This window comes from Alternaria metachromatica (assembly GCF_023757995.1).
Source record: "Alternaria metachromatica strain BMP 0045 chromosome Unknown scaffold_3, whole genome shotgun sequence".
Lineage (NCBI taxonomy): Eukaryota > Fungi > Ascomycota > Dothideomycetes > Pleosporales > Pleosporaceae > Alternaria > Alternaria metachromatica.
The window spans coordinates 349,839-375,064 of record NW_026055494.1 but is presented as its reverse complement, the minus strand read 5'-3'; the positions used below and the strand labels follow the sequence as shown (position 1 = coordinate 375,064).

At 51.9% G+C, this 25,226-nt stretch overlaps 9 protein-coding genes and 1 non-coding gene across 10 annotated transcripts; 8 read left to right on the top strand and 2 right to left on the bottom strand.

The window, feature by feature from the left end:
- Positions 1 to 1,275: 1,275 nt before the first annotated feature.
- On the top strand, positions 1,276 to 1,962 carry J4E83_001772 (uncharacterized protein; the record flags this gene model as incomplete). The annotated part of the gene is made up of 1 exon (XM_049328725.1): positions 1,276 to 1,962. The coding sequence occupies one exon, from the start codon at positions 1,276 to 1,278 to the stop codon at positions 1,960 to 1,962; it is 687 nt and encodes a 228-aa protein (XP_049191697.1).
- A 410-nt stretch (positions 1,963 to 2,372) lies between these two features.
- Positions 2,373 to 3,071, top strand: J4E83_001771 (uncharacterized protein; the record flags this gene model as incomplete). The annotated part of the gene is made up of 1 exon (XM_049328724.1): positions 2,373 to 3,071. The coding sequence occupies one exon, from the start codon at positions 2,373 to 2,375 to the stop codon at positions 3,069 to 3,071; it is 699 nt and encodes a 232-aa protein (XP_049191696.1).
- Positions 3,072 to 3,428: 357 nt separating this feature from the next.
- J4E83_001770 (uncharacterized protein) lies at positions 3,429 to 5,009 on the bottom strand (the record flags this gene model as incomplete). Its single annotated transcript, XM_049328723.1, has 1 exon — positions 3,429 to 5,009. One exon carries the CDS (start codon positions 5,007 to 5,009, stop codon positions 3,429 to 3,431), a length of 1,581 nt encoding a protein of 526 aa, XP_049191695.1.
- A 404-nt stretch (positions 5,010 to 5,413) lies between these two features.
- On the top strand, positions 5,414 to 7,830 carry EGC1 (endo-1,4-beta-glucanase; the record flags this gene model as incomplete). Its single annotated transcript, XM_049328722.1, has 4 exons — positions 5,414 to 5,797; positions 5,850 to 6,781; positions 6,832 to 7,150; positions 7,198 to 7,830. The coding sequence occupies 4 exons, from the start codon at positions 5,414 to 5,416 to the stop codon at positions 7,828 to 7,830; spliced, it is 2,268 nt and encodes a 755-aa protein (XP_049191694.1).
- A 652-nt stretch (positions 7,831 to 8,482) lies between these two features.
- On the top strand, positions 8,483 to 12,425 carry J4E83_001768 (uncharacterized protein; the record flags this gene model as incomplete). The annotated part of the gene is made up of 4 exons (XM_049328721.1): positions 8,483 to 9,373; positions 9,425 to 9,619; positions 9,672 to 11,667; positions 11,794 to 12,425. The coding sequence occupies 4 exons, from the start codon at positions 8,483 to 8,485 to the stop codon at positions 12,423 to 12,425; spliced, it is 3,714 nt and encodes a 1,237-aa protein (XP_049191693.1).
- Positions 12,426 to 12,938: 513 nt separating this feature from the next.
- J4E83_001767 (uncharacterized protein) lies at positions 12,939 to 14,008 on the top strand (the record flags this gene model as incomplete). The annotated part of the gene is made up of 2 exons (XM_049328720.1): positions 12,939 to 13,205; positions 13,304 to 14,008. 2 exons carry the CDS (start codon positions 12,939 to 12,941, stop codon positions 14,006 to 14,008), a joined length of 972 nt encoding a protein of 323 aa, XP_049191692.1.
- A 936-nt stretch (positions 14,009 to 14,944) lies between these two features.
- On the top strand, positions 14,945 to 18,665 carry J4E83_001766 (uncharacterized protein; the record flags this gene model as incomplete). Its single annotated transcript, XM_049328719.1, has 5 exons — positions 14,945 to 15,049; positions 15,109 to 16,027; positions 16,078 to 16,381; positions 16,826 to 17,037; positions 17,161 to 18,665. 5 exons carry the CDS (start codon positions 14,945 to 14,947, stop codon positions 18,663 to 18,665), a joined length of 3,045 nt encoding a protein of 1,014 aa, XP_049191691.1.
- A 724-nt stretch (positions 18,666 to 19,389) lies between these two features.
- On the top strand, positions 19,390 to 19,538 carry J4E83_001765. The gene has a single exon. It is a non-coding gene; the product is annotated as a tRNA-Asp (tRNA).
- A 259-nt stretch (positions 19,539 to 19,797) lies between these two features.
- J4E83_001764 (uncharacterized protein) lies at positions 19,798 to 21,831 on the bottom strand (the record flags this gene model as incomplete). The annotated part of the gene is made up of 2 exons (XM_049328718.1): positions 19,798 to 20,626; positions 20,690 to 21,831. 2 exons carry the CDS (start codon positions 21,829 to 21,831, stop codon positions 19,798 to 19,800), a joined length of 1,971 nt encoding a protein of 656 aa, XP_049191690.1.
- Positions 21,832 to 22,202: 371 nt separating this feature from the next.
- Positions 22,203 to 22,662, top strand: RPS20 (40S ribosomal protein S20; the record flags this gene model as incomplete). Its single annotated transcript, XM_049328717.1, has 3 exons — positions 22,203 to 22,256; positions 22,311 to 22,512; positions 22,568 to 22,662. The coding sequence occupies 3 exons, from the start codon at positions 22,203 to 22,205 to the stop codon at positions 22,660 to 22,662; spliced, it is 351 nt and encodes a 116-aa protein (XP_049191689.1).
- Between the last annotated feature and the right edge of the window lie 2,564 nt (positions 22,663 to 25,226).

Here is a 25,226-nt window from a genome sequence, read left to right as displayed (position 1 = left end):
TACTATATACGTAAAGGTACTTCTTATTAAATAAGAGAAATTATAATTCTTAGAGTCTAAGCTGCTGTAACTCTTAAGTGTTCTATAAAAACAGGTTCTAAGCAAGAAAAATCGGCGTGGCTTCGTTGAATAGTTGGCGGTTGGCTTGACACAAGGCTGGGAGGTCGTGGAAGAGCGCAATTTTGCTTGATGTCGTGATTGCAGCTCGATTTTTCAAAAAGGGCACCGAACCGTGGAAGGTGTAAGTGTATACTTGATCGCGCAGTTCGCGAGGAAGGCGCAGAAGTGGAGACGGTGGAGAGACTGGAACGGACATCTTGGATGGTTCGAGATGCTGAGAGGGCTGGAGAAGCGTATTGATGAAAGAGGGCGGGATACTAGAGTTATAGGTGCCAAGGGCGGAAGAATTCATGGGTAATATTGTTGCAAGAGCCCGCTAGGTCGAGTTTGGATCTTGCACATCAACACAGCTTGTTCTAACCCGATTACCTAGATAGTCTCTAGTGTAATGTCCAGCGCCAGAGCATATATACATAGTCGTGCGTGTATTCCGCGGGAAGTCCTAACTGCTATACTAAGATCATTGGCATATTGTCTATCGTGCCAAAAACGTCAGTGCTTCCATCGTGGGTGATATCAGAGACAGGCGCGCTTTCCTCTTTGAGACAAATTCGCACTCACTTTCACTGCGTACATTTGAGGATCGGCTTAGGCTGCAGCGTCCGTGCTTTATGCCTGCCCAGGTGTTCTGTCGCAATTTGCGTTCACTTTCGAACCAATACCTTGCGAACCACTGACCTGCTTGACTAACCACTTCATTGCTATTGCCTGCTAACAAGGAGCGGGAAGCCTACAGCAAGATGGCTTCCCCAGACTCATGTGAATCAGCTGCATTTATCATCAAGCTGCCAAAGTGAATCGACGCCTATGTCTTCTCAGAATACAGACATCTAACGTCTTTAGTGTCTCGGGCGAGACTATCGCAGTCAAAGTCGGACTTCAAATCGTCGAAGTACACAAGGATCTCATCAGCAGCAGCTCCGAATACTTCAGAAAAGCCATTAGTCACGAGTCGATTTTATCTCACAGGTAAGATCTCGCTTTACGAAATACATACATATGAGACATTTACTGACTCCGTACGTGTACCTCTGCAGGTTCATCGATCTGTCCGACGAAAAGCCTCATGATTTCGACATATACTGTCAATGGCTATATACTCGAGTCCTTGACGCGAAACTAGACAATCACAATGGATTCAGTTACCTTGCTCGGATGTACGTCTTGGGAGAAAAGTTGATCGACCGCACATTCCAGAACGATGTCGTCGACGCCATAATCTACCGCCATATCACTGCGCGACTGAGTCAAAAGCCCCTGCGCTACAAAGTACCTGATCTGGAAGCTATCGGAATCATTTACAAGGGCGCTCCGAGGAAAGCCCCGGTGATACGTCTCCTGGTGGATCTGTGGGCTTTCAACATGGACTCCTCTTGGGTCACGAAGACGAGACTTCGAGCGCCAGAGAACAAACCTTTTCTGGATGACCTCTTACCGGCACTGTTAGACAGGCGAGGACTACCGGATGCTTCCCAAGCTAGGCCATGGATCTCGCAACGAAGTTTCTATTACAACAAGGGTGTCGTGATCAAGAGCGAAATGCCGGAAGACAGGGGCGGCGAGGCAATCTCTGAGCCTTCCATCAAGGATGAGCCTTCCGATGAGGAGAAACCTTTCGTTACGAACGAGCCTTACGTTGAGGATGAAACTCATATCAAGGAAGAGCCTTCTATGATAGATGAGCCCTTCATCAAGGACGAGCCTTCTAGTGAGGAAGAGCTTTCCAGCGAGGAAGAATCTTCCAGCGAAGATGGATCACCCAGCGAGGATGAGCGTTCCAACAAGACTGATCCTTCTGTCCAGGAGGAGGTGGACGTCATTGATGCATTCTGGGGCATGTAGGAGACTACATCCCTTGTTACCAGAACTCGCTACAAGTGATGATGTACTATGAAGTATACATAGTCCTTTGGTCTAGTAAAAATCAACAACAAGTTACGTGAATACCTCCAGGGTGGATTTTGATGCTAGGGTACGGCAACCTTCTGTGCGAAGAACGTCTGCTCAGTTACCCAACGATGAAGTGAATGTGCAATCTCCTCACCTGTGAAGCTAGACTAAAAAGCGGAGGACTGTATCCTGGTGAATGAGACATCGCTAGCGCGAAATCGGAGATACGTTTTCTCACTCACTTCCAAGATCCCGCGTCGTCAGCAACCTCTCGCATGTCCGTTAACTCATCTTTTCAACATCGATTTAAGTCGTGGCTGTAAGTGAGTTTGAGGCGACTCATATTTCTCATAACTGACACCATGGCGTACAGATCGAAAATGCCCATCGTGAAGATCCCCGCGCGCGCTCCAGACACCGCCATGATCGCCTTGATAGAGGCGGGAGACGACTTTGAGACACCCAACTTGAGAGGCGACATCGTCCCTATCCACGTCGGCAACACCCCGGAGACACTGTTGCATGTCCACAGCACTGCCTTGAGCAAGAGCTCCGAATTCTTCAAGAACGCGTTGAAACCGGAATGGCGCACAGATCATACCAAGCCCATCGACATGTCTGACGTGGATCCTGCCATCTTCGAAGGCTATTGCGGATGGTTGTACACCGGAAAAATCATGCATCGCGAGAACGATCAGGCTCATACATACCTCGCTAGTCTCTATGTACTTGGGGAACGGCTTATGGACGTTACACTCCAGAACAGCGTCGTCGCCGCTATCATTCGACACAGCCAAACCTCCAAGAAATACCCTGGAAATCTATCGATACAGATCATTTATGCTGGTACCTCCGCAAGCTCACCTGCCCGACGCTTACTGGTAGACTTTTGGGTCTTCCATGCGAAACCAGCATGGAAAGGACTTGAAGACTTGACCAAGCATACATGCTCCGATTTCGTCAACGATCTGGTTCGCAAGCTCGTTGAGCAGCGAGAGCCACCCGACGGCTTCGTCCCGAAGCCATGGGTCGCGGATCCTGAATCATACAAGACCAAGTAAAGTGACCTTACACTATAGCCTGGAGGTATTCACTGAGCTATGCGTTGACTTCCGACAAAGTACAGTGTAGCGAATACCTCCAGGGTGTACAGTATGGTTGAGTACAACTCAAAACATAACGAGACTGTCCGGTAAAAAAGAGAAGAACGCTGGAAATTATTCAAGGACAAGAAGGAACGTAGACCAGCAGGAAAGATGTATCTTCTCACTTACTAGCTACCATAATTCATTTCTCAATACAGCCGAAGCAACGATATCATACAGTGGAAAACGCCAGAATCTTCTACCCATGTGACTGACTGACCCACTGTGTATGCTCCCAAACTCCAAGTCATATAAGTAAGCAATAGCAATAGTCTAGAAGCCAAATCCACCGGGGAAACCACCTGGGAAACCGCCGCCGCCCTGCTGGAACTTGAAGCTACCGCCACCACCGGGGAAGCCACCACCTCCACCTTGTCTGAACATGAACTGCTGACCGCCGAAGGGTGAGCCCTGGAAGGGATTGCCTTGCTGCTGCTCGTTGCTGTTGGGGTCGTCGCCGCGATCGAAACGTTCCTTGAGTTCGGGGTCGGAGAGGACTTCGTAGGCTTCGTTGACTTGGGACATCTTCTTCTGCGCATCCTCGGGTGTCATGTTGTTGGCCGAGGCCTTGTCGGGGTGGTACATCTTGGTCAGCTTGCGGTATGCCTTCTTGATCTCGCGCTCGTCTGCGTCGCGCGTTACGCCGAGCACCTTGTAGTAGTCCTTTGTCTTCGAGCGCTTGAGCAGTGTCTGCGCTTTGTGGTGTAACTCGTCGAGCTTCTGGTTCTGGTGGTGCTCTTTCGCGTGCTCTAGGGTCCGGACGCAGTCTTCGAATTCGCTGGCGTCGAGCTGGAATTGAGCTTTGTGGAGGAGGGCGTGTAACGAGTCGGGGTTGAGTTGTAGGGCTTCGGTACAGTATGGTGTGCCCTTCTTTAGGTTGTTCATCTCGACGTAGGCTTCGCAGGTCATCTCGACGAGGGTCTGATAGAGACCTTGGGGTGAGTTGGCGTAGATGTAGCCCTGTTCGGTGTAGTCTTTGTAGTCTTGCTTGACCTCTTTCAACAGACCCGGTTCCTCTTCGCCGCGATCGATGAGGAGTTTCGAGGCGGTGGCGAACTGGCGCTTCTCGAAGAACTTGCGCACCTTTTGGATGTCCTTGTCGAGGGTCTTTTCTCTTCTTCGCAGTTTCATGCAGACCTTCGAGTCTGGGTCTGACTGAAGACATTGTGCGATGTGCTTGAGCCCCTTGTCGGTTTCGCCCAGGGAGTAGAAGGCCATGGCGGAGCTCTGAAGATGGGGTTGAATATCGCCCTTGTTGATCTGGAGGAGATGCTGCAGGTCGCTGATGCCCTCGGCGACCTCGCCCTTCTCGAAGCGACACCTCGCTCTTGTCTTGCGGATGTCGTATGCTCCTCCCGCGACTAAGATGGCAGTTCCGGCGTTCGAGATACACGCGTCCCAGTCGCGCTTCTCTGCCGCTTCCTGTGCCATGATGGCAGCGCCCTGCGCTTCTTCCAGCTCCGCGATGGCATCGGTCTTGCCGGCAGCCTCGTAGTCTTTGCGCGCTGCCGCCCAGTCGGCCTTCCTGGCGCGGATCTTGGCCCTCTGCACTAATGCGCCCTCGAAGCCAGGCTTCAGTTCCAGCACCTTGTCGAAGTCATGTTGGGCCTGCGCTGTTCGGCCGATTTGCAGGTAAGCGGCGCCGCGCCTGAAGTAGGTGAGGTAGTTGCGCGGGTCGCGGGTGATGGCGATGTCGAAGTAGAGAAGGGCGTCTTGGGTGTTGCCGGTAGCGAGTTGGACGCTGGCGTCCTTGATGAGCTGCGACACGGGAGTATCCGTGGGTATGTCCGAGGCGGAGAGTGCGCTGGCGAGCGGGAGGAGCCCTAGGGCAAGAGAGGATAGTCGGAGTATCATGGCGGGATACGGTTGAAAGTGCTATGAATGAGTGACGGTAGGTTGGATGTTGAGCAAGCGGGAGTATAGTCCGCGCAGAGAAGCAACGGCAGGTGCGACGGTCAGTTCATGGAAAGAGCGGGTCGTGCCTTTATTTGGCCTTTCACTGTCGAACAATTGCAACTTGTCCTCAGCGACCAGCCGCATGATAGCCGGGACGCACTGACCCCCGCGACCCCCAGAACGCTAATGCGGGCAGGCATGGATTACGACATGCCCAGATGCATGCCCGTGAACGCCGCCGCTACGCCATCAGGACTAGACAGGCGCATACCTCATAGCTCCTCTTCGCACCCGCCTTGCGCACCTTTTCCTGTTCTTCTCATTCACTCTCCTCGTAACCGTCCACACGCCTGTCCCCAGTAATGTCTCCCATTCGGCTGCGTATCGACGGACGCATATTCCGAGACCCCCAGAACCGCGAAGTCACCCTGCACGGTATCAACTGTGCAGCCGACGCCAAGTTTCCTGCGAAGCCAGATCAGCCGTCACACATTCCAGACAACTTCTTCGACGGCGACAATGTTTCCTTTGTCAACCGACCCTTTTCGCTAGAAGACTCCGCGACACACTTCTCGCGATTACGTAGTTGGGGCTACAACACCATCCGCTATGTCTTCACGTGGGAAGCCATAGAGCACGCGGGCCCGGGCAAGTACGACGAGGAGTGGATAGACCACACTATCGCTCTACTCCGAAAGGCAAAAGAGTATGGATTCTATATCTTTATGGATCCTCACCAGGATGTCGTAGGTAGCATTCCAATAGATTCAGTTACTCCTTCTCTAATGCATCGCATAGTGGTCACGATTCTCTGGAGGTTCCGGCGCGCCCATGTGGACTCTCTATGCTTGCGGGCTGGACCCCGAGAACTTCGCCGTCACCGAAGCCGCCCTCGTGCACAACACATACCCCGACCCTGCCACCTTCCCTAAGATGATCTGGACCACCAACTACACACGATTAGTATGTCAGGTTATGTGGACGCTGTTCTTTGGTGGTAGGGACTTCGCGCCCAAGGCCATCATAGATGGAAAGAACATCCAGGACTATCTGGAAGATCACTACATCGGGGCATGCGAGCATCTTGCGAAGCGGATACACCAAGCAGGCGACCTGTGGCACGACCCGATCGTTGGGTGGGAAAGCATGAACGAGCCCAACAGAGGCCTCATCAGCTACCAAGATATTACCCAGATCCCGAGCGAACAGAAACTCCAGAAGGGCACCTCGCCGACGGCTTGGCAGGCGATACTTACCGGATCGGGCAGAGCTTGCGAGATATCGACTTGGGAATTTGGCGGGCTGGGACCATACAAGAGTGGCTCGGCATTAGTGGATCCCGAGGGCACTATGGCATGGCTATCGAAAGATTACGACGACACCAAATACGGCTGGAAACGCGACCCAGGGTGGAAGTTGGGCGAATGCTTGTGGGCGCAACACGGTGTCTGGGACCCAGCGACTGACACGGTCTTGAAGAAGGACTACTTCGGAATTGATCCCAAAAATGGGGCCAAGATTGACTACGAGTACTTCACAAACCACTACTGGCTGCCGCACTACCGGGCGTACAGCAAGATGGTCAAGTCCATATTCCCGGATTCTTTGATGTTCTTCCAGCCGCCAGTGTTGGAGATACCGCCAAAGGTCAAGGGCACAGAAGACGATGATCCCAACATGATCTTCTCGCCCCATTTCTACGATGGCATCACTCTTATCACAAAGAAGTGGTATGTTCCAGAATATCGATTCTTATTTCATCTCGTCTAACATCACACAGGAACCGCGTATGGAACGTTGACGTATTTGGTGTATTGCGAGGAAAGTATTTGACGCCAGCATTTGCCATAAAGATTGGCGAGAATGCCATCAGAAACTGCTTCTCCCACCAGCTCAAGGCGATTCGAGACGAAGGAACAGAGTACACGGGTGTCCACCCCTGTATCTTCACCGAGATCGGTATCCCATACGATATGGACGACAAGTATGCGTACAAGACGGGTAACTACAGCAGCCAGATAGCTGCTTTGGATGCCAACCACTTCGCGCTTGAAGACAGTAAAGCTAATGGCTTCGCCCTGTGGACCTATGTTGCAAATGTATGTTCGTATTCTGCCTAGAATTGGACACAACTGACGAAGACCAGAACTGCCATTACTGGGGCGATCTTTGGAACGGAGAGGACCTCTCCATCTACTCAGTAGACGACAAGGCGGTTCCTGCAGGCCCCTTCTCTCCAGCCGACTCCCGTGCGTCGCTAGATAAGAATTCGCCTACGTTCTCGAGAGCACAGTCGACCGATACCCTTAGCATTAACCCTTCCAACCTGCAGAAGACCATCACCGCAGAACGAATGAGCTCAAAGAAAGATGACGACGACGTTCGGGGTCTGCGAGCAGCAGAGGCCTTCATCCGTCCCACACCCGTTGCCGTCCATGGAGACATTTCGTCGTACGGGTTCGACCTCAAGAACTGCACGTTCAAGCTAGCCCTCTCTGCGCCAAGCTCGACATCGGAAGATTTCCCTACGGTCTGCTACCTGCCCGAGTTCCACTTTCCGTCAGGACAAACCAATGTCGAGGTCAGCGGTGGCAAGTGGACCATCACATCCGAGGAGACCGACGGCGCGCTGCAGCAGACGCTGCGGTGGTGGCACGCGGAAGGTGACCAGGTCATGACTGTCAAAGGCGTCGTGCGAAAGGCGGGAAGCGCGTTGGGCACGGAAGAAGATGAGGGATATCTCCAGCAGTGCCAAAAGCAGACTTGCGCTGTCATGTAATGTCGCAAAGTTGATGATGTCGGGGTTTGGTGTGGTGGGGTTTGACCAATCGATGCACGGTGATGCAATATCATGCGATGCTCAGGTCACGCAGTCAGCAGTTCTTGTGCATATGATTCATTTGGGCAAACATAAGCGTTAGACGACTTTGTGTACTCGTCAAGGTGTTCGGGGAGCATTTACGATAGACTTATGATTTTGTATATAGCGATACATGTATTGGATATAGACTAGTTCGGAAGCGACGAGCCTAGTTCTGGCGGCAAAGCAGCTGACATCGCGTCGACGTGACGTGCCTTTGGGACTGCAGCCTGCAAAACGCGTCTGTGGAACGTGCGACGTGAATAGAGGCCTCGACTGCCTTGCTGGACCCTCGAAATAAAGCGTACCACGTCCCGGCCTGTGAGTCAATGAATCTGGGCTTACTCGCTACACCGCCATCTTCTCTGGTCAGTCCCAGACACCGGGCGCCAAAGCTTCCTTACCCACGATCCTTGCCCTCTACGTCTTCCGCTTTCAGCAACTTCCGCCCGAATCTTCGAAATCCAGAACACGACGCACACGACATTGCTACAATATCCCCGTGCAGTTCGCGCCAGACTCACCTGACCTCACGTCTTTACATACCGAGGCTAGAGACGCCCTCTGCACGATGAACGTTGGGGCAGACCAGGCCCCGCAAACGAATGGCGGCGGTGGAGCGCAACACCGACAGTCCAACGGCAGCGGCGACTCAGACCTCTCACAGATATTAGAAGCGCTGCAGGCCATATACGCAACCTCGTCAACGAATGATACCCGCCGACAGGCAACCGAATACCTCGAGCAAGCGAAACGGCACCCGGAAGCGCCTTCACATGGTCACACGCTCGCACTCGACCGCTCGCAACCCGCGCCCCTCCGCTACTATGGTCTTACTATGCTGGAGCACTCGATAAAATACAGCTGGGAGGACTTCACAGAGGACCAAGGCACAGCGTTACGAGGCTACGCGATCGAGCTCGCCCAAAACGTGTCCGAAGACGATGCGGCATTCCTCAGGAACAAGGTTGCGCAGCTATGGACGGAAATTGCGAAGCGCAGTTGGGGCGCCGAGTGGCTGGATATGGACGAACTGCTGGTCTCGCTCTGGACAAGTTCTCTGCACCACCAGGCTGTCGTGCTATACGTCCTGGAAACGCTTTCTGAGGAAGTCTTCAATCGCGAAGACCCTACCGCAGGCCTTCGAGGTAGCGACCTGGGTCGCGCCTGTGTCGAGATTTTCACACCGCTTGCCGTCATACAAGACCAGCTCCCTACACGCGAGAAGAGTCTGGATGTGCGGTGTGGAGACGAAGGATGGCTGAAGAGACTATGCGACAACTTGGGCTGGTGCTTGGGGCAGGACTACCAGAACCAGGAAGCTGTCAAGACAAGCGCTATCAAGTCTATGCAGGCCCTCAAGGCGGCCATGCCGTGGATTATGCCCAAGGCCATCGCTGCAACACAGGTCATCGAGGCCGTCTGCAAGGCGCTGGCTACCCCAGCCGTAGAGATGCAGATTGTATGTCGACTCTTTACATCCACTCACATGGACAGCTGCTAACACGAACAGGCCGCCGTCGAGACCCTCCAAGCGATCTACAACCGAACCCACCTGCACGACGACGAGTTTGTGGAGCTTGTATGCCCCATGTTCACACCTGGCAGTGTTTCACTCCTGCGAGAAGTATACAACTGGACGCTCACGGATATGGATGTGAATGACATAGATGATCAGAAATACATGCTCTGCAAGAGACTCTCAGAAGTAAGGCCCTTTCTCATCCTTGAGGCTTGTCACGCCGTGCTAATGATGACAGTTGGCCAACAGCCTCGGACTATTCATCGAGCAAAAGCCCCAATCGATACCAGATGGCAGCGACCTAACCGGCATATTCGGTTTCCTATACGACATTATGCGCAACCCGAGTCTCGTCGTCTCCATACCTGTTCTCCATTGTTGGACCAAGCTGTTACGATCTAGCATCGTGCGAGACTCTGATGTCGTCAACTCCATGGTTGGCGGGCTACTTGAGACGTGCTGCGCCCGACTCATTCGATACGAATCGTTACCCGAAGACACCGAAGACGTCACGTTACAATTTCTCAACGAAGACATTGATACAGTACCGGAACGTCATGCTTTTCTAGGCAACTATCGGCGCTTCTGCGCAGACGTGATCGAAGTCCTGGTTCGTAAGACACCAGTAGAGGCAATGGCGCATATCCTTGCTCAGGCGACGAACATGCTCCAGAACCTGTACCATGATCAGCCTGCTTTCCAGCGCCAAAACTTCACAAAGAACTCTCCACAAGTCCTTCAGGTCGATGCGCAGGTCACTGTCATCGAAGCTGCACTCAAGGGGTACATGAAGTGGCAGCAAGGGCAAGGCGAAAACGCGCAAGATGATGAGCGGACGCGGAATACCCTGGAAGACTCGCTCGAGCAGTGGGGCAGGCAAATCCTGCAAGCGCATTTCGAAGATCCTGAAGTTGCGAGAAAGATAATATCTTTGATGGCAACTCTCTCAACGAAAGCCCTTGGCGACCGCCCAGGATTCGCTCTTACCTTCTTGGAGTATATGCTTACAGTACGGCTAGCCGATGACACGAACTATCCACAGTACTCCGATGCTGTGAAAGACCTCGAGCGCATATGCAGTCTTGAGATGCAGAAACTAGCGATGAAATTCGCTGACGACTTTATGAACGTCTACGAGCAACTAGAGGCCAAGGTCAATGAGATGATTAATGATCCTACGACTGACGAACGCCAACGTATGGCGTACTCCGCTTTCCTTTTCATCATCATACATAGATGTACAACATTAGAGCGCGCCACGCAAGAGGAGCGCATGAGACAGATGCTCAACCGTGTCAAGGATGCTTGGCGCAACGATGAGTTCACCCAAGCCATCTCTTCATTCCAGTCCTTCTGTGGCGTATTGGGAATGGGCCAATTACCCGAGTTTCTGTCTGCGAACAACTTCCGCGGCATTCAGGACTGGTCTGACCAACAATTGCCTAGTGATGGCCAGGCGTTGCAGGCCTCAATTCTTGACCGTTCTCAACAACTGCCACTACGACTTACTAAGACATTACTGGCAGCATCGACGGAAAAGCTTCGCGATGGCACTGCTGCGTACGAGACTGCTGCGCTGCTCTGGGCAGAGGCCATACCAGTGCTGCTCCCAAACCTTCTCCAGCTCGTGAGCCATGCACAAGCATTCAACGATATCGACGCCAACTGGTCACACTTGCCAGTAGAACTACAGCAAGTTATTCGGAGAGTACTGACTGATCGCTTCTGGCAAGCGGGAATATCGACAGAGAGCCGAGACGACTTCTTTGCAAGAGTTAGTGGCTCCAAGTCGACGTTTGAGGGTTTTGCATCGACGGTACGAGGCACTGTAAGGCAGATTAGGGAGAGCTCGTACTACATCCTCTACTCGTTAACGCGATTTCGAGACTTCTTCTATGGGATAGAAGATCTGCCAGGCCCGTTGAGTCAAGCCCTGTTTGGCCACGCAGGCGCTCTGACTGCGCATCATCTATCTGTCTTACTAACCGTATCCACCCATCTCATTGAAGGTTGCCCAGCGCGTCTACGACCACATTTTCTGCCACCCATGATACAGGGGCTATTCAGAGAGCTGGATCGAAAAATCTCCGGAGAATGGAACGAGGTTGCCCGACAGGTGGCGGATTCGGGGCAGAACGACAACTTGACGGACGAGATGAAGACTGAGAGCATACTACGACAGCTCACATATGCTGCGGTTTCGCTTGTCGCTGTTCTGCTCGATTCGAGACAGGGTAAGTCGTCTATTACTTATCGTGCTTGGTGGTGTTCCTTTCGCGACTTCTATCTGCGTTGGGGTATCGGTTCTAGTACCGAGTCTCCTAATCGTGTTTGATGACTAAAAGCTGACCTGGTCACAGAATTTGCCCGTCACGATGAACACAGTCGAAAAGAAGCCAACGCACCGCCCATGTGCGACTTCATTCTCTCAACGCCTGCCGTCCTCGAGCCTATCCTCCTCTTCTGCAACTCAACAATACGTTATCGCGATACTAGGTCCGTTGTCACCATGGTCCGCGTATTGCGCACCCTGCTCCCACGGTTCAAGGAGAAGTCGCCCATTCGGGACTACTTCTGCAATGACATCCTCAAATCGGCCATTACGTCCCTCCATGAGCCATACTTTGTGGACTGCCAGAAAGAGCTCGCCTCACTCATCGCCGGCATCATTCACCTGGACGAGGAGATACCGCGCTCGATCATCTTGTCTCTACCCGGCATGGGTGACCAGTATCGCGTCGACCGCCGTCTTGCAAAGCTCCGTGGAGCGAACAGGTCGGACGAACGTATGCAGCGCAGCATCGTACTAGATCTCATGAGTAGCATCAAGGGTGTCAGTATCCACGAGCAAGGCAAAATACAGAGATCGACGAAGACCAAGGCCAGGACTGTCATGATGGAGCAGTACATGAGTGTGGACCAACAGCCAACTATAGTCCGAGGTACCAGCCCCGGATTGGCAGGCGTGGCAGACATGTTTGGAGAGTCGTAAGTTTCCATGGGAAGCGGGCGTGTATGATTCTTGATGGCGAAGGGACTTACGGTGGAACCAAAGGGCATCAGGTACGGCGGTACGGTCAAGGGACAGATGGATTATCAAAATCGTTTTGGGACGTAAGGCCGGGCATGGGACAAATGGTATGCATAGCATTCTAGGGTTGGTGTTGGTCTGTTCTTGATGATGGCTTCCAGGAAGCATCACGTGCTTGGTAGCAGTCTTCGCCGCATTCTAACCCTTTACATCCCGTAGCAGAAGCATGTATCGAGAAACACCTCACAATTCAGACGCATTGCGCTGACGCACGCTGATCCGTTACTGCATCTCGCGACAACTGAACGTACCCCGCATTGCCGATGACCTGACCCCGCCGCTGTACTACTGCGTGCTTGCCGTTCCTACCTATCTACCCAAAGCAGAAGCAACCCGCGAGTCAGCACCTGCCTCTTTCTCTGTTCGTTCTGCTTGACAACCACTTCTCACTTTCTAATTCTCGCCATCGACGAGATGAGCGGCATACCTATCGTCGACTTCGGCGCGTTCCTGCACGGTGAAGCGGAGGATCAGGAGAAGATCGCCAAGGAGATTGACGATGCATTTCGTGGTATGGGCTTTGTCTACCTGAAAAACCATGGCGTGAGGAAGGAGCTGGTAGAGGAGTGCTTTGCTTGGTCAAAGAAATTCTTCGATCTACCGCTTGAGACCAAGATGCTGGCTCCGCATCCGCCGGGTGGCAGTCATCATCGTGGATACTCGGCGCCTGGAGTGGAGAAGGTTAGTCAAGGGGTTTATGATATCAATGAGCTGAACAAGCTGAGGGAGGTTAATTGCATTCATCTTCGCTCTCCATGGTCTAAGCTAATGAGAGGCAGACGCCTGATTATAAAGAGTCCTTTGAGTCTGGCAACGTGAAAGATGAGGCTCAGCCAAATATCTGGCTTCCAGAAGATAAGCTCCCAGGCTTTCGCGCATTCATGGAGAAGTACTTTGTCGAGTGCGCCAGTCTCATCCACAGCATCCTCGACGCTCTCTCCATCGCTCTCAACGTTCCAGCACCAGGCCTCTCTCCGACCCATTCGCAGTCGCTCTTCCAACTCCGGCTTCTTCACTACCCCTCCATCGACGCCGAACAGCTACGCAACAATGAGCGCAGCAGGATCAACGCGCATTCCGACTTTGGCACGCTCACTTTGCTATTCCAGGACAACGTTGGAGGACTTGAAGTACAGGAACCTGCGAACCAAGGTACTTTCCGTGCTGCAGAGCCTATCGAGGACACTGTGTTGGTCAACATCGGAGATCTCATGGCGAGATGGAGCAACGATCGTTGGACAAGCAGTGTGCATCGTGTTGGCCTACCTCCGGTCCTTCAAAAGGTCACTGAAGACGGCAAACGGAACGACAGGGAGATAGTAGTACCAGATCGCTACTCAATCCCTGTGTTCGCGACACCAAATATGGATACAGTTATCGATGCGTTGCCAGGTTGTTGGGATGAAGAGAAGCCGAAGAAGTACGAGCCTGTAACCGCGTGGGGATACGTACAGATGCGGATGGCTGCGTTGTATGAGTCGTGAATAGCGTGGGATGATCGCTGCCATTTGTGGGAGAGATGCGTCTTGGTAAACCCTCCTCCAGAGCGACCTGTCGCATGGTGACACGCCGCATGCGGGCCTTTTTACGCGACTGTCGTACAGGACTAGGCAGCAGAGCCGAATTCTCTCACATCCACAATGGTTGCAGTTTTGACTAAGCAGCACAGTACAATTACGTGCCTGTTATCAGCGGTCTGCTGTGGTTCAGATTCAAAGGTGAAAGGTAACCCCGCAACGCGCACGTGAGAACGCGTCTTGCCCAATCCCCTTAGCGCCATCCCCACTTCCCCAGTCAGCGAGCTCGCAGCGACCTGTAGCTTCCTGCCTCACATTGTCTACTCTTTTGCCTTAATTCGCGCGACTTCGGAGTGCCAATAAAGCTTATCACTCACACGTCTGGTGAGCCAGCCTTTCGAGGTAACACCGTCGTTCAAGATGGACATCTATATTCCGAAAGTAAGCTCACAGCAATACCTTAGCTAGTAACCGCTGGGCGCGAATAGGAAAGCAGTCGCTAACCAGATGCCGTAACATTAGGTTCCCAAAGACGCCAATCACGTCCTCTTACGTTACACCCTTCAGGACGCTCTCCACAGCGTCGACGTGTTCGCATTCGACGTTCGAAAGTTTTCCAGTCAACACAATGATTTCGCCATTCTCACTGTACCGAGCGTTAGCAGTGGGAATCGATTTCTGGATATACGCGGTAGTCAGGGCCGACGCCAGGCGCTGCAACCTCTTTATTTTGGAAATCAGCCGCTCGACTTTCGCCAAAGTAACAAGCGTCGGGAAGATCCGCTCCAACTCAAGTCACTCAGAGAGAAGCAAGAGATAGAAGAGGCCAAAAGATTCAAAAGTCCGACGCCTATCGCGAAACTTCAGCGTCCGGGAGGGTCGACTTTGTCTTTCCGTACCCTGATGACAGGCGTCTGGGATTACGACCACCTTGGAAAGCTCGTTTTTGACCAGAAGCTCAAGGACAAAAGGCAAGGTTACATTACGTTCGGCAAGAATGCTTTAGTGGTAGGTATAATCTTCTACATTGAATATGTCAATGTTAGTACGGCTGCTTACCCAAACAGATTTACCTCCGGGCAGAAACCGCCGAAGCCTTCAACTGGCATTGCAGAATTGATATTGATTATGCTACTATAGAGCACATCGTTCCGTCTCGCGGCAATGGCCAACACGGAACGATAACATTCACCCTCAAGTCTCCACCGAAGTTCTACGACATTCAATCGACCAATGATCTACACTTGTATGCCGGTGAGCAAGCACCGAACGACATCTCTGCCGCATTGTCGAGACTCGGCATCAAGCCGCCAAAATCAGTTCTCCGGCTACAGAGGCTATGCAAGTTGAGTAAATCCCACGACATGAACTCCGCTTTGTGTATGGTCTACAAGATCGCCTTCTCCGACACCCGAAGCGTTGATCTTGCTTGGACCTTTGTTAAGCCCTTCTTCGCGGGACCTAACACAAAATGGATGAAGACCATGGAGCCCACCGCTTTGACGGGCAGTATTGAACACGAGTATGCAGTCGTCAATAAGATGCTTAGCGACTGTGGACCATCCTTTCCGCAGACCTTCACGTTCAATATCCGTTACCAACTGACAGCGCTTATGCTAGAGGGTACAATCGCCCCGTGGAAGATGATGGAACTGATACCGGTGGTACAAAATGCTGCTGAGAAGCATGGTGCAGAACTCACCGCAAACGCAGTTCGTCTCCTTGGGAAGCGGATACCAACGCCTACACCGGGGGTTAAGGCGGCAGATCTTACTTCAAACGCAGTCAGTCGCAGAGGAAAGCGAATACCAACGCCTGCACCAGCTGTCGAAGCGAAAAGCTTTATGATCAAGACCATCAAGCGCATTCTTGATGAAAGCATCGAATGTTGTCAACGTCTTGAAGAGCTTTCCCGGACCTGGGACGTCAAACAAAAGAAGCAAAATCACCTCGCCTTAACATACAAGGCTACGGTCACACCTACCGGTATGTAGACTTCCAATACTGCAAATTGCAATACTAAAGTCATATTTCAGGTATCCTGCTACGCGGCCCTGACTGGGTCGTCTCCAATCGTATATTGAGGAAGTACAAAACCCACACCCAGTTCTTCATGCGCGTGTTCTTCGCAGATGAGGACGAGTTGCCGGTATTCCATGACCCACGGGCATCGCAAGAGAGAGTCTACGAACGCTTTCGAGGTGTACTTCGAACGGGTATCACGGTTGCCGGACATACATTCCAATTTCTCGGCTTTTCCCATGCGTCACTCCGTACTCATGAAGCTTGGTTCATGGCTCCTTTCAAGAAAGATGGCATTATCGTCTGTGCAAGAGATGTGTAAGTACGCACGAATTGCGTGTTGGACATGTACTGACTTCATTGAGCATTCGCGATTTGGGTGACTTTTCTCAGATTCATTGCGCCGCAAAGTGCGCGGCCAGGATAGGGCAGGCGTTCTCCGGTAGGGTGCAATCCGGTACAAAATGTATGTGAAGTGTATGCTGACGTTGTTCGTCGACATTTAGATACAACATTCTCTGTGCCAATCTCAAAAACCGCCTATGTAAACGAAATGAAGGACGACGTCACGAGAAACAACCGCACATTCAGTGACGGCTGCGGAACCTTGTCGTTAGACCTCTTCCAAAAAGTTTGGAACGCCTTCCAGCCGGACCGTAGATCACTCAGGCCGACGGTGCTTCAGATCCGATTCAGAGGTGCGAAGGGCGTACTATCACTAGATACTGCATTACAAGGTGAGCAACTGCACGCCCGAAAGAGTATGACCAAATACGTCGCCAAAGAAGAGTGGAGGGATTTGGAAATCTGTGGAGCTGCCTACAAGCCTCTCAGAGTGTATCTGAACCACCAGTTCATCAAGATTCTCGAGGATTTACGTATACCTGCGGAAAACTTCATGGCTGTCCAAGATGAAGCTGTCACAGAACTGAAACTCATGACGGAGCATCCTCTGAACGCAGCTAGCCTTCTCGGTAAGTTCCGAATCTCTAGTACACACTGTGCGGCCTGAAAGGATGTTTGTTTCCTCATACCCGGCGGCATCGCCGTGAACTGCTTCCCGAACGTATGATTATATGTGCTAACAAGGCTGCTAGAGTACTTCCACTCGGGTGATCTCGCGAGAGTCCCGTCACTGTTTCGGCGAATGAATGAGATGGGTCTATCATTCCACGCGGACAGCTTCCTCACCGACATTGTGGAAGTGGCAGCTATGTCAAGTCTGAGGGATATCAAATATCGCGCGCGTATTCCAATCAAGAACGGCTACCTCCTTTATGGCATCATGGACGAATGGAATATTCTGAAAGAGGGCGAGGTCTACATTCCGCTACAAGATTACGATACGAACGACAAATTAAAGAGAACCATACTCGTTGGCGAGCGAATAGTCATCACGAGAGCCCCTGCGCTACACCCAGGCGATATTCAGGTCGTTAAAGCAGTCGACGTTCCAGAAGGTTCGCCGCTCAGGGCACTGCACAACTGCGTCGTGTTCTCACAGCAAGGTCCGCGGGATCTACCTTCGAAGCTAAGTGGCGGTGATCTTGACGGAGACCTTTTTCACATCATCCACGACACTCGATTGATTCCGAGAATCGTTTATCAACCCGCTGACTATCCATCCACGCCGGCAAAGGATTTGGGGCGGCCGGTAACTGCCGACGATATCGTTGACTTCTTTATCGAATACATGAACATGGATCGATTGGGACAGATTTCGAACAAACACAAGATTCGCGCTGATAAGGCTCCTTTTGGCACTCTAGATGCAGACTGCCTGCTTCTTGCCAAGCTCGCATCCGATGCCGTTGACTTTGGCAAATCTGGGATTCCTGCCAAAATGACTCAGATACCGCCGGGTTCTGATCACATCCGCCCTGACTTCATGGCGCCAGGATCGAACCTTATCGTCAACGACTTGGGCGCAGCTGAACTCGAGGAGCTTGAGGGCGACGAGCTCGACGAAGTGAGTGTGCTAAATGCTGAGAAACCAAGGAGTTCATACTACACAAGCACAAAGATCCTAGGCGTTCTGTATCGGCGTATCGACGAAAAGACGTTCTTCGATAAGATGAAGAATGCCTACCGAACATCTCACCATCGCCGGGGTGATGAGACGCTGGTGCAGAAACTCAAGCGATATGTGATCCGAGAGACCCGTGGAGTACAATGGGAACATCATTGGGATTTCGCAGAACAACTCCGTGAAGCGTACGAAGAGAACATGTTCGAAATCATGGACACACATCGTCCGTCTCGAGGCTCACGTCTTACCGAGCTTGAGGTGTTTAGTGGTAACATCCTTGGCAAGAAAGATCGTGCACCATCCCGCTACGTCCGCGAGGCCAACCTCGAGGTTCAAGAACGCTTCAATCGCGATGTCAGCGACATGATCAAGAGCATAGTAATGGGCGATGGAGACTGGGACGAGGATGCGGATTCTGAGGCGTTGCCGCGCTCCATTGCGTGCTTCATGGTCGCGCTGGAGACGGATGGTTGGGAGAACTACCGCACGTTGAGGAGCTGGAAGTACGTTGCTGCTGCGGTGTGCTTGGAGCAGTTGTGGAAGTACAACAACGGGTATTTGCGCCGACTTTGAGTAGTGGTGTGGTGCTACGTCCTGTACCGGCCTTTCAGTGGAGAGGTGCTCGGTTATCACGACTTCATGAAGACACCGCGCAAATAATGCGCTGAATAGATGGTGGTACCGTTAATTTGATGAGTCCAATGTGTGATGCGATGTGATGCGATGTGATGCGATGCATAGGTGGGGAGTTGCTGAGGACACCTTCAGGGAGTACTGCGCAGGCCCCTTGCGCGCGAACTACGCCCAAAGACCTAAGCGAATCAGCGTTTTGGCACGCACGGAAGCGGTTAAAGGGGCCAATGTTTGCCTCTCGCGTTACAAAAAAACAGAGAACACGCTTGAGTGCCCTACGATGCTTTCTATGATTTCCGCCGAACGTTTGTATGTCGTCGTCGCGTCTCATTCCAGCATGCCGCGCAGTCGCGCACGCGTTTTTGAAGTTTCCCACATCAGCCGACTAAAATTCCCAGCCACAAAACCCAGCCATGCAAGTCCCATCCACGACCCTGCGCCCCCCAACTGGCTGACTGATATCCGGTAAGCCCGGGTGCCATCACCACATGGCACCACGAGCCTACCCCGCATCCCAACCGTTGGTGTTGACCGCGTGATACTTGCTACCCAGGCCAAACCCCCTCAAAACCATGATTTCAGGAAATATAGATGCATCATTTGGGCTTTCTCTCATCAAACACACATATCCATCTGCTTACGTCATGTGACGGTAACAGCAACATCTTCGATGGTCTAGTGGTCATGATTTCCGCTTGTCAAATGTTCACGAAGTGTTTACAAGCGCGGGAGACCGGGGTGTATGTACTACCTATTCAGGAGTGTCTTCAGCTTTGACCTAATCATGCAAACAGTCGATTCCCCGTCGGAGAGCTTCTTAGCTACGCGCCTTTTTTTTTGGGAGAGGGGATGGAATGATAGGGGATAGGGTTGCGTGGCTTGGGTGACTTTTTGGGTAAAGATGCGGGGTTGGGCGATAGGGTGGTTGATCCCGATATCGTTAGGTTATGGTGATGCTACTACGCTTTTTGCATTCAAGGTACGGCTGCAGCCTCGTCTGAGATGTGTAGATATATTTCTGAATGCAAAGGATAAACTGTTGCTTCCTGACCTGAGTGAACAGTATGTCCCCTCAACTTGCCGGGAAACCTGCTCGGGCCATCTTCTTGCCTCGTTGAGCTTTCCGGTTATGGTTCGCACTTGAGCCCTTGTTGGCCTCCTTGCGCTGCCGTGATATTTGCGTACCTTTGTCGTCAGCAGGACCTGCGACGCTGGCACCACCTCGTCCACCACCTGGGCCACCACGTCCGCGCCCTCTGCCTCTTCCTCTGCCGCCGCGACCCCCTTGCCCATCACCACTCGCTTCGTCGCCAGATCCTGCAGGGCTGTCCCGCCATGCTGTTGATTGAAGCTCTCGCTGCTGACCCTGGAAATTGGAAAACTTCGCTTCGAGCCGCCGCAGTGCGCGAGGATTGCGCCCCATCATGATGGCCCAGCCTTCGATTGCTTCGTCGGTCATACCAGTTTCGCTCTTGAGGGCTGTTCGAGCTTTACCCCGCCTTGTCTCCGACTCACGACCGAACAGCTCAGGTGTCATGGTGTAAGCGCGGAATAGGGCTTCTTCATTCTTGTCGCCCAAGTCGGCATCCTCGCCAGGTCCGTGTGCGGCAGTGTCGACAGATGCGCCAACGTCTTCTGCATCGTACGTGTCATCCCGCTCGTCGTCATCTGAATCAAAGGCAGCCAGCGCAGCCATGATTGCGGATTTGGCGGGCGCTTTACTGCGGTCGGACAAGATTTTATCGGCAGTCGAATCCTGACCTCTGCGACCAATGTGGAATCGCGATGTGTCAACTGCAAGCCTGTCGAATTCGTCGTCGTCAAATACGTTGCGCCGTTCTGGGAGGTGTTGGCTTGATCTCGGTGGTGGCATTGGCTGTGAGGCTGTTGTCGGTGTGGGTCTAGTATAGGTTAGTATGTTTGATCAAAGCTATGATAGCAGAAGCTCAAGTGGAAGTGCTTACAGTTTCTCGCTCCGATCAGCCTCGATTAGGTGTGGCGGTAACGAATCTTCCAAAAGATGTGCGGTAACCTGCTCGATGTCGTCGTTGTACTCATCCAAGCACTTGACAATGAAGCCTGCACCCAGGTCTGGAAAGAGATCCTGGATCTGGCTAATCATACTCATCCGGTGGACGTGTATCTCGCCGGTGAATGCTCCGTGGCCATAGCTATCTTGATCTGCTGCTGCTTTGCCTTTGTCTACCTTTCGTCGAATCAACCTCTTCGGCCGAGCTAGACTAGACTGCCGAAATGCGCTCAACGATGCTGCAGTATTCTTCACTCTTGTTGCTTCCGGAGTAGTAGCTTTTTCTCTTATCTTTTCCAGTAGCGGTGTGTTGGTGACAAGATCAGCAACCAATGTCTTCTTGCCAGGCTCCTTCTTCTGATCTTGCTCCTCACTGGATTTTAGGCTGTACAGGTGATCGGAGAGCAATGAGTAATTCGACTTTGGTCCTTCTAATGCGGCTGTCAGGCCAAGATATGCAGTCGTAACCAGCTTCTTCTGCATTGATTTCGGTACTTGTGGGTATGCGGAGAGCAGAGAGTCAAGGAAGTCGGACCCTGTGAGCATGAACACGCTGGCATCTGCCGAGGCTCTGAGAAGAGGTGCGATCCGATCAAGTGTCTTTTCGGCCTCTTCCGGTCGCTTTGATTCCAAGTTCCGGATTAGAGACGTTTTCGCTGTCTGTAACGACTTCTCGATTGCCGCACCCTTTCGCTTCCATGACCCTTGCAAGAGCGTACGGAACTGCTCGCTCTTTGGATACGCATGACAGATGTCAGATAGGGCTGACCAGCTGAGCAATGGAGTGGGTATCTCTTCTTTGGAAAGAATTCTGTGTAATAAAAAGAAAGTTTTCTTTCGTAATGACGCAACTTTAGCTGCTAGCTCATCGTCCAGGGCCAGTTCATGAAAGAAAGACAGGAGAAACTGCGTGAGAGAGCTCTCCTCTTTGGTCGCCTCCGAGAACTTTTGGTCCTCTAATCTCAGATAGAGCTCAGATAGCGAAGCCCACGAATCCAGGTACAACTGCCATTCGTCGGGCAGTATGCTCTTTCTGACTTTTGCGTCTGGGAATGGCGCGAAGTGGGGTAGCGACATCTCTGTTGGTGACGTTGAAAGACGAAATCCAAGGCCGGGCTCAGAGGTACAGTGCACAGTATGTGTAACGCTCGAAGTGTTTAAAAGGTTCAATTTCTGTTGTTTGTCTGCAGTCATGCAGTCATGATGGCTCATGGGCCCGCCTGCCGAGCGATCAAAAGGGAGCGATACCAGTTACGGCACTAGCGTCCGCAATCTTGGCGCGCATCGCCCACAGATCGAAAATGCGCATCGCGAAGAACTTGACGACTCCGAACGCCGTCGCAAATTTTAACGCCACCCCAGTCATCACATTACCGCGATCAAGGATCCAGGTCGTGACTGGAATCTAACTCAGAACCTACAACAACACCACACTCCAATCCGACAAGATGTCTTACAACAAGGGCGAGAAGGACTTCGGCGAGGGCCCCAAGATCCACAAGGTACGTCGCCATGTATTCTATGCACACGAGGCTGTGTACTGACTGCGCGTTCAGATCCGCATCACCCTCACCTCCCGCAACGTCAAGAGCCTCGAGAAGGTCTGCCAGGAGCTCATCGACCGTGCCAAGAACAAGGAGCTCCGCGTCAAGGGCCCCGTCCGCCTGCCCACCAAGCACTTGAAGATCACCACCCGTAAGACTCCTTGCGGTGAGGGTTCCAAGACCTGGGACACCTACGAGATGCGCATCCACAAGCGTAAGTGCATACCACTCCAGACAGTCGACCGGACAGCAGCTAATTGTGGACTTAGGCCTCATCGACCTCCACGCTCCCACCGAGGTTGTCAAGCAGATCATCATCAACATCGAGGCCGGTGTCGAGGTTGAGGTTACCATCGCCGCATAAGGGCTTGGTCCACAAAAAGATTATAAAAGGAGTGTCAACGGTCTGAACAGACGTGTGGCTATGAAACAGCTCTCGAAGCTGGACATACACGAAATGAAATGATTCAGACATGACTGCGCATTGCATTGGGATGTGACTTTGACCGTGAGAGGCTTCTACGGGCTATCAACGACAGCCGTCACAATATGCAGTCCACAGAACAAAGAAGGCATGAGCCAGAGAGCTAAAAGATGCTTGTATGGTCGACCAATACGTGCCACTGACAAAGGCCCACCGACAAGAGTTGCACCCTTCTTGAATGGGAGTCTTATCGTCTGTATGTTCCACAAATCATTCACGTATAAAACGCGTACCCGCCACTCTTTAGCTCAACCACGATATCCCAACCTTCATCTGTGCCTTTCACAAGCCAGCACTCTCAGGAGGGCCGAGTAGAATTAGACCATCAAGGAGAATAACGCCGAGTGGTAAGTCGTCCCATCCCATCCTATCGCCCGCTTCGTAGTCTGCCACTATGGATAACAAAAGATTAGAGCTCTGCTTGGGTCATTCGCGCTCAAATTGCACATATCAGACTCACATCTGCAAAACCAAAACGCGATTTGGTGCCGTGGATGTCTTAAACAACCTACTAAACCATGCTCTCTTGCCAGGTCATCTAAAGCGTCCTTCAGCTTCGGACTTCTCATGTTTACATGTACTCCGTCGCCTTGAGGAAAGGCGTCTGGCTTATACATGGCTAGCAAGGCGACCTGGCGGTCTTCCGAGGATGCGAGATAGGTGGGCCTGGCTTCTACAAAAGCTGGGTCGCAACCTTCGTAGAACCATATGTCCCAGTCGCGCATAATACTGTGACATGATTCTTTTAGGTTATGGTCGGTCACAGACATCTTGAACTTGGGTAGACACGTAAGAAGTGGGACACAGCAAGTGCGGGATATATAGTCGTCTGTAAGTTCGCGATAGCACGGCGTGCGGTGAACGCATGACTAGGTAGACAACCTTCCCATAGAGTGCGTCAAGGAACTGGAGGTCAGTTGACCCAATATATAGACTTCACGTGAGCCTGTGGATAGATGAACCTATCGCAGTTGAGCTTTGATAAAACGCTTCTCGTCGTACAGCTCGACATGTGCTTCTCTACTTATCCCCAAAGCCGGCTCGGGGCCAATACAAAAACGACAAAGGTTCGTTTGGTTACAACAATTGTGTAGTGCACAAGGAAAAGATGAGAGAGCAGGATAGCTGGAGACAGTCCGATAGTCTGCTGATGTTTTCATAGCTGGCAACAAACTATCAACGGCAACACTGATCGACCAAATATCCACCCCGCCCTAAGGTCCGCATGCCGACTACCTGTGACAAACAACCACCACTGTATAACACAGTTTGTAACTCTAGGAGTTTACCCTGAATTATTGGGAGTCGCGCCGGCAGCATTTCATACACCATTCACCATAATGAAATCAGTACCGCCCGGTGCATCATCCCATCCCAAATTCTCAGCAACGTGCGCGGTTGAATCGACTAAATGGAACAAAATGCGTTAGACTCATGTCTGGAATATGTAAGCCCAGACTCACATTTGGCAAACCAGAAGACCACTCTATGTCTCCAATCCTTCGCGGCACTGTCCGTGCCCAGTTCACTTGCTAGGCGTCTCAGAGCAGTGTAGAGGTCGTTATTGCGCATGTTCACGTCCTGGAACACTTCTTGCTGGGAAGGTTCCGCTGGCTTCCACATAGCTAACAAGGCTATCTCAAGTTCGCGGGAAGAGATAACGTTAGTCACTTTGTTGGCGATGCAGCAATCAGGGGCACTGTCGGGGAACCAGTCCTCCATTTCGTCCATGAGCTTTAAGCACGCTTCTTTGTGATACTGGTCGGGTGCTTGCATCTTGAAGGGCGGTGGAATTTGATAGAAGTATATATGGTACTGGGTACTGGAGTGGATAGTGTGATAGACTGATAAGTAGAGATGTGTGAGGAGCAGGAGAGAAGGCGCCGAATTTATAGTTTTGATCTATGAGTCTTCACTGACATGCTGTCATATAAAGTTATGACTATATGAGCATCCGCTTCAAGACGCTCCGAGCGACTGCACAAAGGTCTCCAACATGTAACCATGACTGGCTCATGAGTCCTCTTGAGCAGCTGAGGCTCACAGCTGGCTTCAGAGTCACCTGGGTTCTACAATCAATGACAGCTTCGAAGCTTCTACGAACCTTATGCGCGCCCTGAGCTTAGAATCTGGATAATGGTGTCAACTGGGGGAGATATGTATCCATAAACCTCACCAAGGGCTGCACGAATGTCATCGGCGAACAGGTGCCCCGGGGGATACGTAGGTACTTGTAAACTGTAGACTTTACCGATGAGTAAGCTGTACCTTTGCACAGACAGTGCTATGAGCCTGTGCTTGGCCATCGTGTAACGTTCTGTCGTCACGCACGTGCAAACATTCTTTGTTCAGCAAGTGCGTCATAACGTTGGAAGCGACATTCCAGTCAACGCACATCATTTTATCTCTTTACCCCGACTTCACTTTGCAGACCACAACGCACT